The sequence below is a fragment of the Channa argus genome, chromosome 21 (genome assembly GCF_033026475.1).
Source record: "Channa argus isolate prfri chromosome 21, Channa argus male v1.0, whole genome shotgun sequence".
Classification (NCBI taxonomy): domain Eukaryota; kingdom Metazoa; phylum Chordata; class Actinopteri; order Anabantiformes; family Channidae; genus Channa; species Channa argus.
Window position 1 is genome coordinate 8,822,963 of NC_090217.1, and position 15,309 is coordinate 8,838,271.

Sequence of the window (15,309 nt, forward strand, 5' to 3'; positions counted from 1 at the left end):
TCAAGCCATCGCAGCTGGAACACAATTAACGCAATTCCCTAGGCATAAACATAGAGTCAAAATCTTTCCCACACCAATCAGAACATCAGAGTAGATAGAGAACATATGGGTCAGTTTATTTATTTTTAATATAGTGGATCCACAAAAACCTATGGGCAGAGGAAAAGGACACAGGAGAGGAGGTTGGTAGTCCTTCAAGAGGTTTTTCCTCCACTCCCTGACTGGGGCTAATATTGCCTGTGACGTTGATATGCATAGAATGCTGCAACAGAATAAATGTTTGTATGTTTTGTATGGGGCACTCGTGCTGTAGGAGCTAGAGAGGGTTGGCTGGTAACTGCAGGGTTGATGGTTCGATTCCCAGCTTCACCAGTCTACAGTCTTGTAGCTTCTTCTGTATGCAGATTTTGACAGTACTTCATACAATTTAGTTTTTACTCAGTTTTAGTTGAATTTATTACAGTATGTAGAAGTAAAAAAAAATCTGAAAATGTGCACGTCTTAATATTGTATTTGTTCTGGAACAAAACCATAGGCATCGTTACTCATTAGGGATTGTGTCTTGGCAATTAAGGAAAAACTGTAAAAGATCCTAATATAGAAATTAAAAATGGAGTAAGAATCCTAATTTTGATACCCAGGGATCAATCTGTATATACAAATGCTTATGCTTTTAAAGTATGAAAATAATCTATGTGAGCTGGGGACACAGCTTGTGAATTTTGTGTTTTCATGTGGGTCAAATGTACAAACCGGCCTAAAACCACAATGTGCTACTTCACATAGCTCCATCATAATGCAGTGCACAGCCTTTTAGGTAAAAATCATTATTAAATTACAAAATTAGAATACTGGAAAGCTTACTTCACTGCACTGCTGCCAGTGTTGCTATGTGAGTCTGCAGAAGTTCACAGCAGATGTCAACAGAATCTCTCTACATTAGGATAACTTTTGGGACTTAATTCTACGAAAAAAGTAACACAGTGTAACTTTAAAGTCTGTATGATAGTGAATACCAGTGCTTGATAAACTTGTAAAGCACTGGCCACCATACCTTCATAAAAAAAATGCCAGAAAACAAAAGCTGGGAAAAATAGTAATGCCAGAGTTTGAAATTATACTTTGAGTTGGATTGAGAAGAGACCATATGCATGACAGAAGCAGTGACAGCAGTGTCTTATTGGAAGACAATGTCAAGAGCGACATTGATATTATTTGTTATTCTGACTGGGGATGTCTGTGGCATCACAACTCCAAATGTCATGTTTTGGTAGTAGCATAATAAAAATCTGTCTGCTTCCTGAACGGGCTGACAGACTGAAAGTATATTTCATTAGATTGCAGAATGCGGGACAGAGATGGCAGCTTTGATTGGCAACCAAATAATACAGCATGTGTCAGTGACAAGAGATGAAAACACATATACACTCATTTTCACACATGAAAAAATGTTCTTGTTCTTGTTGAACATGCATCCCCCTTCCTTAAGCAGACAAACTAATGTGTTGGCAGAAATACATTACCTGGAGTGTTTATTATTAATGAAAACCACTTTTATTTTTTTGGGAAAGTAAGCTTGGGAGAAGTACTTGCACCTTAATTGTTTGAGGATGCATTCAATTACAGTATGGAGGCCCCAATTACTACAAAATACTCAGTTCTGCTTCTGATAGAAACTGTTAACCTTTGAACCCTGGCCTAATGATGCTTTTTTTTTATAACTGATGAAATACACAGAAAAAAAATGCGTTAGTGGTGATTGCAGAAAACATGGACCAAGCAGAAACTAGTGGACATTGGTGTTACTTTGTTAGTAGGACAAAAGTAAGAGAAATGTTTATTATAAATCATTTTCTTGGTAGTGTAAGGGCAAGTTACTGTAAAGTGTATCAATGTCTACCCTGCCTCATAGCTCGTAACTACAGTTTTCCAGGCGGATTTGGCAAAGGTAATCTTGCACAAATCAGGGCTTTATTAAATAATACATTTCCGATTACAACTCCATAATTGTAATTACAACTTTATAAACCCTAACTTTTTGATGAATAGTATCATTTGGATAAAGTAAATGTTTAAAAGGGTTCCTTCATTTATACAGTTCATGTTAAAATAAGCGATAAATGCTCGTATTTCAGACATAAATTATTTTGATTATTATTGGGGAGTTAAAAAAGTTTTATTTGACTAATCAGAAAATATAGCTAAACTAATAAAAAAGGTTTTAAATTAACAACCTAACCAATAAAAAAAAATCTCATCATTTAGGAACACCATTTGTCGACGGTGCACCTTGACATTACTAGTAGGGCAGATTGTGCACTCTTCACAATGGCGCATTCTGAAAAGGTCAAAGGGGGAAAAGGCAAGGAAATGGCAGAGAAATTGGAGGAAAAAATGTCCACTTAAATGTTTTTTGTTGTGCAGCAGTATTCATCTTTGTATGCTTTCTTTGGCTTCTCAGCGTCACATCCTTATCTTATCTCAGGCTAATCCATCTTTTTTCCTGCTCCTTTTCATCTTAATCTCAAGCCTCTAACCACATGACATGATCTTGACCCAGATTCAGGTCATCTCTATCGATCATAAATACCACCTGATATAACCTTATGTTATAGCCTAAAGCTCACTCTGGACTCAACAAGCCATGTTCCATTTGTCTAATGAAAGCCGACCCCATATTTCCTCTGTGGTTCAGTCTGACGCTTCTGATGATGATGGCCTTCAATGAAAGGTTGCGAGGAGACACTTGCTGGTTGCAGGATTGATCGAGAGCCTAGGGTGTGCACTTCCAGGAAGAAAAATAGAAAATACAACATAAACTAAAAGACTCCCTTCCCCCCAGAGCATTCCACCTCTGACAGGTCAAACCACTAGGCTACTGTAGATTTGAAATGGATTGATGTCTTAAAGCCAAAAGGAAGTGCCACGGTCTTATCATTGAATATTATTGTTTACTTCTGAAGCTCAGGATTTAGTTGCTTTTTGAGGTAGTTCTTGTAAGGCTCAGGGCATTGGCCTTTCTCTTGCTTTACTTGTCGTGTCCCACTTGCTTATAAAGTTAAGTTTCAGCTAATTAGCTAGCTAGCTTCAGTATGCTTTACGATTGGCTATTATCAGCATACCCCAATCAATCATATCAGACCCATACTGTTTATGGTTTGCTACAAGGGCTTCTTTTAAACATTCAAAGCAATCCACAATAAATTACTTCTCGTTAAGGCATCACAATATTGCATGGATTTCAGTCCTCACACCCACTCTCTTAAGTAGTCTGGTCTTTGTGCTTTTTAATAGAATGTAAGGACAATGCCTTAGCATTTTTTTTCATCCAAATGGCCCACAACAGCTATTAATCAAGTAATGTCTGCTTCAGTCCTTGTTAGGCCCAGTGGTTCAAATCCACTAGTACAAACAGAATAATGACCAATCTCCAGTACAGTTATTCTCTTATCAAAACCCATTAGTCTTTCTGCTCACAGTAACTGGTATGGCTTTTTCCCTGGCAAGACAAAGGGCATGCAAAAGACAAAATGCAGATAGGCACATCCCATAAAACACACCCATCTGTGTATAATTACAAAATCACAGCAATATGTGCATCCTGAACCCGAACGAACTTCCATCAGATGTTCTATTTCTTATTATTCTCCATTTTTTTTGCATGCGTATCATGGTTTCATCAATCAGGGATAACATTATGACCTCCTGTGCAATTTAATGCAATCAAAAACAGTGGCTCTGACATGAAATCTACTTTTACAAGATTATAAGTTCTAAGTTTTTGGTTTGAAACTGTCAGAAAGTTGATAATTTTACTATGCTTTTATTATTGAGGTCAAAGAGGGAAGTGGAGACTTACTGCAGTGCATTCTAAGAAGAGGTGGTTCTAATATTTTGGCGACTCACTCATTTTAAATAAGGTGGTCAAAATAATAGAATCACCTCTTCTTATAACCAACAGATGCGCGCACACACATACAAATGACATATTCTTTTGCTCACATACATATACTCACACAAATTATTAATCTTCATTTCACTCTTTGCTGTTAGGGTCAGTTGTGCGTTTATCTTAAAGGAATGCTCTGGCAGATTTCAAGGCTTTACCTGAGCAAAATGTTCGGATTTGAAAACATTTGTAAGCTTAGTATTGAATATCTAATGCTTGTTCTTTTCCATTGCAGCTCTTGACCATTGATGATGACTTTTGTGGCCTCGATATGAATGCACCACTGGGTGTGTCTGAGATGGTGCGTGGCAAGCCACTCTTCTCCGATGCAGTTGACAAAATGACGTCTGTCATTGCCTATGTCTACAAGAACCATTCGCTGGTTTTCGTGGGCACAAAAAGTGGCCGAGTGAAGAAGGTAAGGAGGAAGAATACATGATCAAACGTAGCAGATGGTTAAACTGATGGAGGCAGAGATTTGGTTTCTCTCTATTTAGAATGTGTAGTAAGTAATGGGAATTGGGGACTTGGAGGAAGGATGGTAGTAGTGAGGCGGATTGACTTTCACGCAAATCAGCTGAGTCGACTGTATTTGCAGGAAGAAGAGGTGTATGTGTGCATGAAAGTGAGTGAAAAGAGGAAGTGTGTGAGTGGGGGATAAGGCGAGCCCCTGAGGGGGTTTAATTCCTACAGCCAAGTCTATCTGGTATCTCACAATATCCTCCTTATCCATTGCAGCATATATCACACATACACGCGTATACACCAGTATCAGGAGTATCCACTGTACTTTTCCTTCACTTTCGACTTGTGTAAAATCTAGCACCCTGGGGGCAGATTGTAGCACACATCAGCATGTTGCAGAACTTGGTAGATAGCACAGATCAGCATGTTGCCAAATTGATTGGACAAAGATTCTTATGTCTTTCTTGAGGAAAGTTGATGCGTGTTAATATGAAATTTATCAGTTTGTTTATTGTAACTATGCAATACTTTATCAGTACAAGAGACTTTGAGATGTACTTATGTACTAACTTTGTATACTGTTGGTATTTTTAGGAAACAAAACCAAAAGCTATGTTGGATGGGAAGCTTCCGATTAGTGTTGGTTATGGCATTTCTGGACATATCTGACCATAACTGTTTCTTCTTTGAAAAACATGTCACACTCTGTGTGTAAGCAAAGGCCTTGGCTAAACAAGATTTGTCCCTACAGTCTAAAACAGCACTGGATAAGCTGGGTTTTGGCATGTAGTGGCTTACACCTGAAACCTCCCTCTTGCCCCTGTGCCCTCCTCTCTGTGGCAGCCCTTTTCTGATCTAATGGGATGATGCACTGCTGCTAGGTGTGACAGAAGGGTGGTAGCTTGTGTGCATTTACCCTCCTCTTCCCACCCTGACTCCCATATATTGTAGAGCCATGACTGAGACTAATTCTTGGGCACACAGGGACGAGGACAGAAAGAAGGTTTGAGTGACTGAGGAAAGCAGGGGGGAGTTAAGCTGGGAGAGAATGATTCTTGAAATCCCTTTCTAAAGGTGAGGGAGATCATTTTAAGAGTTGTGTGTAGACAGATGAAGTGAGAGAGATTATCAAGGCCAGCAAAAGCAACTGATGACATCAGGTATGTTTGTACTGTGTTCATGTTTTGTGTTTGTTGATTATTGGAACCTGTTGTTGTTTGTTGTTGTTGCTTCTGTTCTGTTTAGGGGCAGAGTGGTTGAGAAAGCAGTTCTCCACAGACAATAACACGTAGACTGATGTGCTCACTGTGGTGATAAGAGTGAATTGGGAAGGGGACATTTTGTGGTTTTGAGTGTTAAAAGCGTTACACGCTGTTTCCAGGGTTTCTGAATATTGTTTTACTTCAGGACTTCAGAAACAAATTCTGTTCCTGGTTAACTTTGAGCTTTACCTCTTCTTTACCTTGGCCTCTGTCCAGACATCGCTTTTCAAAACCACATATTTGCACTTGAGGAAATCGTGTCTGCAGGCTTTTGGCATTGTTTTCATTCAAACTTGTCATGAATGAAGTTTAAATTGCCTGGATTTACCATATGTTCACAAAGAAGCCTAAAAGACACACGCCATCTTTGACAAAAGGGGATCAATATTCCGGGTGAAAACAGGCGTACACACAGGCACACACAGCCCCATTACAATCACACGCTCCCCTCCCTTGTACATACTTCTCCGCCCCTGTCGTTAACTGTATACCATTAGATGACATCACAGGCAATAAAAACAACAATAAAAGGTCTGAGCCTCAGTCCACCTCCTTCATCAATGACTTTATAACCCCTCAGCTAATGGATGTTGATTTATATACACTCCTCCACCTTATTTGTTCTATCCCTGAACCCCCTCCTCCTGCTTTTTCTTAGATTGTCTCTCACACACTCTGTGACGTGTTCTGTTTATTCTGTGTTATTTATGATCTTGTGACTAGCACGTCACTCTGAATAAATATAAGCATTACAGTAAAAGAGACAAGGTGGACTTTAATGCAGTGTTGTTTGGATGAGCTAAATGTTAGTATTTATAGTATGGTATTTATGTTTATGACATCATGAAGTTGGGCTTGGCAATAAGCTGAGTGAATTGAACTCAGTTTGCTCGTGAAGTACTTTTATGTAATAGAGGTTAGTGTAAAATTTTGCCAATATAACATGGGTACTGTGGATCAACATGCAGACATTGCAGACAGACTTCCACACTGATGAGGAAATCGTTAACCCCTTAAATATATCCCTAACCAACATCACTGCGCACTTAACCCCACCCCTTACCTTAATTTGAACCTGAACTGGAGATCAATTGAACACATAAAAATCTTTTTGATATAGTAACAGAGAAAGACATGACTACATGCCTTCATGTGATGAACACCTTCCTGCCAGCCTAAAACAGGTTGTGCTGTTGAATCCGTAGAATTCGGTACATGTCCACAGCCACAGTCTGACACATGGATTAATACCTTCAAATTGTATGGGGTGTTTATAATTTGTAAAGCTCCATGTCTTTTTCTTTTTTAATTTTCCTGTCTCTTCTGCTATTCTTGAAATCACCACACTCCCTAATTTTTTCCTTTCCATCCCTATCCCCACTTTTTTTTTTTTTTTTTTTTTTTGCCCCTCTCGTGGTAATTTCTCTCCCTCCCTCAGTCTGTCTGTCATAGCTGAGTGAAGTTGCTGTGAGAGCTCTTTGATGGGTACCTCCTGCCATTGCAAGTGAATGGACCATATGACTTCTTTCAGCCAGTATGTTGTTCAGTGTGTGTTTGTGGCATAGGGAGTAGACGGAAATGTGACGGAGATAAAAGGCAGAGTCTGGGCAAGGTTTAAACCTATTTATTGCAGGTCAGTGCACAGCAGCAGGTCAAGGGGAAAGCCTTAAGCCCCTGCAGGCTTTGGTTTAGTTTATGGTCATCTGGTCATGCTACACATTAGCATGAGAGGTACACTGTGCACTTGAAATAAGCACACATGAATGCAGTAGTAAACGCACACACTAGCCCACGTACACACTGCTGTCAAGACTGTCAAGGTACCTCCATGGGGCCGGAGGTCGATTAGGGGATGAGAAGTAGCTGTGGGGACAAGAAGTGGGGAAAAAATAGACGAGAAGAGATTGAGGGCCACATGCAGAGGTGCTAATGCATCTCCCCTCTTTCCGTCCCAATGGGGACCATTGGCGCTCAATACAATGAGCACAAACCTTGAACTTGACAGAGGCACAAAAATGAGCAAGGCCTGGCATGGAAATATACTTGGGTCAAAGCAGCAGCAGATATATGTAAGTTTTTTGTTTTTCTGTTCTAGTTTTTAACAGTTTATAGCAAGCATTATCAGAGATGGTGTCTGCAAAAAGCAGGCACAAGCACGTTTCCTGGACTAAAGGAAAAAGGTTGTTAACATCCTAACCACTGACGCCATTTTTCAGTTTGTCCAGGTCAGACAGAAGGAACAATATATATAGAGAGAGATGTGTTATTTAAGATTGTCAGGGGAGATGGCATGAGTGAGAAATGGGTTGGTTCTACTCCTAATGGTTAATGCTTGTTGCTGGGTAAGAGAAAGGTCAAACATTCACTTTAGCTCAACAACTGTTATTTTCCGTATTCTATACTATTTATGGCCACAGTCTCATTACCGCCATCTGTAACTACAGTACTCTATTTTTTATTTTTTTTCCCCTTTTCTTTATTTCTTTTCACTACCTATTTGCTGCCCTCCTCCTTATAAACATCGGGTTTATCTTTCATTTAATTTTTCCACTCATTTGTTTTCTTCTGCTTTTACTCCCATTGCATGAATTTATTTTCGTGTAAAACTGTTTCAGAAAATAACAGTTGAAGCAAGTGCTGAATAGAGTAGTAGTCTTCCATTCTACCTATTCTGCATTACTTTGAGTATGTATTAGAATACAGATTAATATTAGTTACTCAAAAGCTTTGTAGCGTTAACTAAGCAACAATTTAGACCTAGTAGTCTCATCAGGAAATAGTTTACATTGCATAGCCATGTCATTTCCTTGAGATATTTATTGCTCTGGACGAATTCCATATGTTTTGTGGGTTGATTGTGTCCTTGTTTTCTCTGTGTGTGTGTGTGTGTGTGTGTGTGTGTGTGTGTGTGTAATGGGTTGGTTAGCCCCAGATGCAGATTATTGAAATGGGCTGAGCTGAGCCGTGGTCAGTGGAGCAGAGGATTAACTGCTTAGAGTTAATGATGAAATATGCTTTAGGACTAGCAGGCATCATGTGTGTGTGTCGTCTGCATGGACAGGCGTTTATGATTTAGATCCCCTCTCTATACTTGTTATGCTATAAAGGCAATATCCTTCAACACTGGTGCTCACATTAATGCACACCATCATCGTGGCGAGTAGTCACTACAGCCCCACCCAGTCAGTTCATTCAGCACTGTAGTCTAAACCACTGCTGTATTCAGCAAATATTCCTAGAATGTCAATGTTCCCATACTGTTAAGTATTCCTTTGCAGTCTTCATAGTTGCCTTGGCACTGTGTGTGTGAGTGTGTGTGTTGCGTCTCCCACACCAGCAAGTGCAGCAGTACATAATAAAGCATGCTCAGTTGCAAGTTGCCATGGTAGCACAAGCTGCTCTACACAAAATGTATAGACGATTTCTGCCCAGGGAAGACTCATAAACACACATGTCTGTGATCCTCAGTGTAGACATTATGCTGATGCAATGGACTGAATGCACATTAGGACTGGATCTGATGAAAGTTGACAAGTATTTAATGCTGGGCGTGGTACACCTCACAGCTTTAAGGCTGAATAAAAGTGGAACATTAGTATAATGTTGTTTTGTGCTGCTGTATTAATTGCTTACTTGCTTTACTTTGTTACTTGTTGCAGAGCTAGAAAGGCATGTCAAAGGGAATCATTCAATGGGAACCCCCAACATCTCCTTACACCTTATTTTTCTTTTCTCAGCTTGTTTTGCACTGTTGGTCCTTGCCAATTGCTTGTCCATACATCTTGTATGACAATTGCTTCTGCACAAGGTATGTTTAAGCCTCCTAATAAAATTAGTTTTCCCTCTATTGCTTTAGAGAGTTGGTGCATTGTCTGTGTGTTTTGTACTTGAATATGATTTTCTGTGTTTATATACAGTGCATCCAGAAAGTATTCCCAGCGTTTTTATTCACATTGTTATGTTATAGTCTTATTTCAAAATAATGCAAACAATACCCCTAATGACAAGGTGAAAGAAGTTTGTTTGAAATCATTGCAAATTTATTAAAAACCAAAGAAATCCAAATGCCAACTAGAAAAGGCAATTTCCAAGGAAATTACGTGGGAGAGCTATTAATTCGCCCGGTAGAGGCCGACCGCTCAGAAGCTGCTGAGAGCAGAGGCGTTTGCACGTTCAAAGCCGCAAACGCTGAAGAGAGATAAATACAAACAAAAAGAGAAAAAAGAAGATGACAAGAAAAGGAAAAAATCCAAAATCCCAGGAAAAGTTGAATTCAGAAAAGAAAAAAAGTAGAAAGTAACAATGGAGGAAGTAAATAAGTAAAAAGTTGATATTTAAAGTGTAAAGAAACAGAAAAAGAGGCAAAGTAAAAAGTTGCTATTGAAAGTGTAAAGAAAAAAGTAAGAAGTGAAAAAGCAACAACTTGATTAACAAAAGTGGAAAGAAGTAGTAAGAAACAAAGGAAAAGGTAAATATTCCCAAAGGTAAAAGAAACAAAGAAAGAAGCAAAGGAAAAAAGTTGCTTTTAAAAGTGTAAAGGAAGAAGTGAAAAAGCAACAACTTGATTAACAAAAGTGGAAAGAAGTAGTAAGAAACAAAGGAAAAGGTAAATATTCCCAAAGGTAAAAGAAACAAAGAAAGAAGCAAAGTAAAAAAGTTGCTATTAAAGTGTAAAGAAAAAAGCTAGAAGTAACTACTTAGAAATGAAGGAACCATTTTAATGCTGAAAAACTGTTGAAAAAAAAAGTTGAAAAGAGCTTTTAATTTGAAAGTGTGTTTCCTGTCTGTGTCTGTGTGGTAGTTTGAGTCCACTGTAGGGAGACTTCAAAACAAACTCATTTTAGCATTTAAATGATAAATAATTAAAATAAGAATGATAAAAGGCTTTTATTCTGAAAGTGTGTTTCCTATCTGTGAGGGTGTGTGTGTAGGGAAACTTCACCACAAAGTCATTTTAGCATTTAAATGCTAAAAAGTGGATAAAATATTATGAAAGGCTTTTATTTTGAAAGGGTATTTCCTGTCTGTGAGGGTGTGTGTCTGTTGAGGGAGAAAAACTCAGGTAAAGTGTGTGGACACAGCTCTGAGGCTGATTACATGACGTCATGCAGCTGTGTCCGTTACCATGAAAATGACTGCTGCCCGCTGCCTGCCTGCTGAGTCATGTGAGCCAAATGCAAAGGCAGGCTGGAAAAGTGCTGAGACTATGCCTCGCAAAATGCTCAAAATATGAAAAAGTATTAGTCCTATCGAAACAATTCAAAAACTGTGAGTGACAAAAGGCTTCAATGAACACACTGATGTACTTTATTTGAAGATACTCCATAAAATGAAGGCGTGGTGGCGATTTTAAAACAGCCCCCCGTTTGTGATTTGATTAGAATTTAAGAACCTCTGTTATAATGGGCTCCAATGGGAGTTTTGACGGCACTCTCTCTGCTTCTGGACACTTGGAGAAAGAACCGTCAGTCCTGTGACTATGAGAGTTACATTTACTGAAAGAACACAAAAATACCTACATTCTGATGTATAGTTTGTTTATGTAAGATTAAAGTTGACTGAAGGAAAGAAGGAAAAAAGTTGCTAAAAGTGGAAGCTGAAAAGTTAGAGTGCGTGTGATGTCACCCACTCTAGCTGCTCCAACATTCCGCAATACACACTAATGGAAAAGTTGAAAAAGCTCCAAAAGTTGCCTAAAACTAAAACTGCGATTATTCAAAAAGTATAAAAGATACAAAGAAGCTGATCAACACAGAAAAAGTTGAAAGGGACTAGACCTGTATAAACTTTAAATGAAGTTTCTACGTAAAACTATGAAGCTACAAGAAGCAGTTAAAAAGAGGCAAGTTGAAGGGAAATTTTAAGTGCCTTCCATTCATTTTCTATGGGAAAAAAAATTCATAAAAAGTGAAATATAATAAAAAGTATAAAAGTTATTAATGAGAAAAGTAATACCACCCCTGTCCTAAAAGGGACCTACGTTTAGGAAGTGGAACGAAGTTTCTACGACAAACCGTCTAGGACTAGATAGCGACCGAAAAACGAGCTATAATAATAATAATAAATACACAATTACAATTGCATCAAGTTGTATGATGCTACAAGCTTGGAACATCTATTTCTGGGCAGTTTCTCCCATTCTACTTTCCAGTACCTTTCATGCTCCATCAGGTTGAATGGGGAGCATCGGTACACAGACGTTTTCAGATCTTTCCAGAGATGTTCAATTGAGTTCAAGTCTAGGCTCGTGCTGAGCCACTCAAGAACATTCACAGAGTTGTCCCGTAGCCACTCCTTTGTTATCTTGGCTGTGTGCTTAGGGTCGCTGTCATATTGAAAGATGAACCATCACTCCAGAGCGCTCTGGAACAGGTTTTCATCGTGAATGTCTCTGTACATTGCTGCATTTATCTTTCCCTCGATCCTGACTAGTCTCCTGTCTCCCCACGGCATGATGCTGCCACCACCATGCTTTACTGTACGGATGGTATTGGCCTGGTGTAGAGCGGTGCCTGGTTTGCTCCAAGTATGACACTCGACATATAGGCCAAAGAGTTTAATCTTTGTTTCATCAAACATTTTTTTTTTTGTTTTAATAACTTTGCAAAGATTTCAAACAAACTTCTTTCACTTTTTCATTATGGGTTATTGTTTGTAGGATTGAGGAAAATAAGGAATTTAATCTATTTTCTGAAACATAACGAAATATGGAAAATGTTAAGCTCTGGGAGTACTTTCTGGATGCACTGTATTAATGAGCTCTGGAGCTAGTCAGAGATAATGTCTGCTAAGAGGACGAGTATGAGAATTAAATTCTTGCAATCCCCACAATTTTTGTGGTTCATGCTGCAAACACAAACATCAGCCTCTACAGCCAGCAGAGGCAGTCTGGCATTTAGCGAGAAACTCTTAATGTATAGACAGACATGTGCTGGAGATGGAAAGGGAATATGAGACAAAGGGAAGATTAGGAGTTAAGAAAGGGCAGGGAAATCAAGCTTGGTTTAACAATTGGAAAATGAAGCTGATGCTGATTTGAAAAAAGATGAGGAGATGAAGAAAGCTTGTTAGATGGAGTGATGCTTTAAAGGAGATTTAGAAAAAATAGATGGCGAGATGCAGGGAGGGGTGTGTTAAAGGAAGACTGAATTTGCAACACAGGGAGAGAAAATATATGAAGATAGATAGATAGAAGGATAAATAATACAAGAAGAAGAACAAATAAAAAGGTAGGGGGACATGGAATAGAGTCACAGTACTGCAGTGGTAGACAACAAGAGGCCACTAGGGAATAACAGAGGATGTCTTCCAGACCATTATGAAATTCACTAGTGCTTTTGCATTTACACAGACAACACACACACAACAAACACTGTCAAGCTTTCCATATGGCCATTCAACCCCAAAAGGTGTTTAAATGATGAAAGGAATAGGAGAAGAGGGAGGAAAGCAATCTCTTCTGAATCAAAGTATCGCAGTTTCAGCTTAGCATGAACAGCCAATGTACAGTAATCTCTTTCTGACTCTACAGATACGCTACGTGTCCTTACGTGAAAGGTGACATTGCATGTTCTTTCAGTGTGTTTAACTGTCAACCTTTATGCGTGGGCATATGTGGTCAGGTGCAGAAATAGCTGTTCACCTCAAGCGTATCATTCAGGTGTGTATTTATAGATGCCATTGCTGTAGCTGGGCCTTATCCCTGCTTTCCAGTGTTCCTTTATAATTGATGAGCTGCCAGGGGCTGAGCAGGGCATCGCGCACACACACAGCCAACCTTGGTAACCCGCTGCTTTCGCTGCTGGTTGACAGCATGTTTGCACACAAATGCATACTAAGTCAGAAGCACTTGATTCCCTAAAGTTCCTGCAGCTTGTCCCAGAGGTGAGCCTCCAGCTATAAATGATGGTCCATGTAGTGTTTCAGCTACGGGGATCGTTCATAGTGTCTTGACTTGCCTATTAGCTGCAAAAGCTTTTAGTCAGGCTCATATTAAACTACCTCAGAATGTCAACTCAATATTAGGCTGCTGGAAAATAATTTTTAAGTTTTTCCAACCGTCCTCAGAAATTGAATTAGTGTTCAAATACAAGGATTTGAGGAGATTTATTTTAGTTTTTTTAAAGATCTTTTTTTAAATGGGAAGCAAGAAGAGAGTGGGTGAGTAGCTACAAAAAGGAGGGCATGGTAGGCATGACTGAAAGCATTTAGAGGGCAAAAAGCAAGCAAGAATGATTGGTGAAAGCTACAGAGATGGAGAGAATGTCGAGATAGGGTAAAAGGAGACGGTCTGATGGGAGTGAGGGTGAGAGTGGTGAAATAGAGTTTGATGTTCATTTCACTCTTGTGAGTCTGCACCTATTGAGAAGAGTACCAGTATGTGGCAGCCTATTGAGCTGTGAGTGATTTGAGAGGCTGTTCTCAGTAGTGTGTATGTGGAGTTGAAAGGCTTCAGCCAGCAGACAGGTTGGAGAGAGAAAATGGCTAACTTTAGTCTGATCTTTCTGTTTCCAAGCAGTTTGACCTGTAGTTGACTCTAATGCGTTGCTGGCTCAGGGTCAAGACAAGGCTGGCTGCTGAGAAACATGAGTCAGAGGCTGAGGATATAAACAAATCAAAAGGCTGACATGGAATCTGTAATTTGTTCTTTCATCACACATATAATTTGTGTGTGTTATTCTTTATTGCCCCTAAGTGGATGGTACTGTAGTCATGTCTAGCTAAGGAAATGTCGAATGTCGTTGTGTATGGACATGATATTAATGTGTAACATAAAAACATGATGAGACACATTCAGTCACTTACAAAGTAATTCTTGTTACGCACCCTGACAGTGCCTTTAATGTAGTGGAGAAGTGATCTTAACTGTGTAAAATACCAAATCTTAAGGAAAAGCAAATGCACAGAAGGTGTTGTGACAGGTTAATTACAGGCCTCCACATACACTGGAGAAAATGCTCCTCTCTTTGCTTTTCTTTCTTTCTTCTACCTTTTGTTTATTAGTTCTTCTTGAGTATCTCTGCATCTTCTAGCTTTTCCCTTCTCTTTCTTCATTTTTGTTTGTCTATCATTATCTCTTTCCTTCCTCTGCTCTCTGTTCTAATTAGCATGTTGTTGTATGGCTGTCCACGGAGGAAAGCTGGCAGTTTGTTTGTGTTTACAAGCTGCTCACTAAGGGTGGCTTTGCCAGGCGGCCATGGGGCTTGTATCGTAAAGCAAGTCAGACTGTTTTGGGTTACCAGTCTTTGCTAACACTGGTGCCTGCAGATAACAAAGTATGTAAAGAAGAAAAAATTACAAATTAAAATCCACAAAGAGGTGCTGACTGATAGCCCAGTGGTCACTGTAACACCACAACGTCCCCGGTTGAGATCTGGTTAAGGACCTTTTGTTGCATTTCATTGCCTCTACCTCACTGTCTTCCCAAGTTTCCAGTCTTCATCCTTACTAGTACAATCATGACGAATATGGATAAGATGCCCCCATCTTTTCTGATAGGCCCATTCTTGAAGCATAGGTTTACTCAGCCAGTTCAGTAGCATGACTAATAACATGCTTAAGTCATATCAAGTTTGTACAAGTTTTTGTTACGCCAGCAAAAGGGAATGTTAATATGTCCAAGCTTTCTTTCTT

At 39.2% G+C, this 15,309-nt stretch overlaps 1 protein-coding gene across 2 annotated transcripts in view; it reads left to right on the forward strand.

The window, feature by feature from the left end:
- Positions 1 to 15,309, forward strand: part of plxna4 (plexin A4) — a 212,002-nt gene that overhangs the window by 31,702 nt on the left and 164,991 nt on the right. For both annotated transcript variants that reach the window (XM_067490113.1, XM_067490114.1), the window contains exon 3: positions 4,185 to 4,367. In XM_067490113.1, the coding sequence (XP_067346214.1) occupies positions 4,185 to 4,367 (183 nt within the window). The remainder of the gene's footprint in view (positions 1 to 4,184; positions 4,368 to 15,309) is intronic.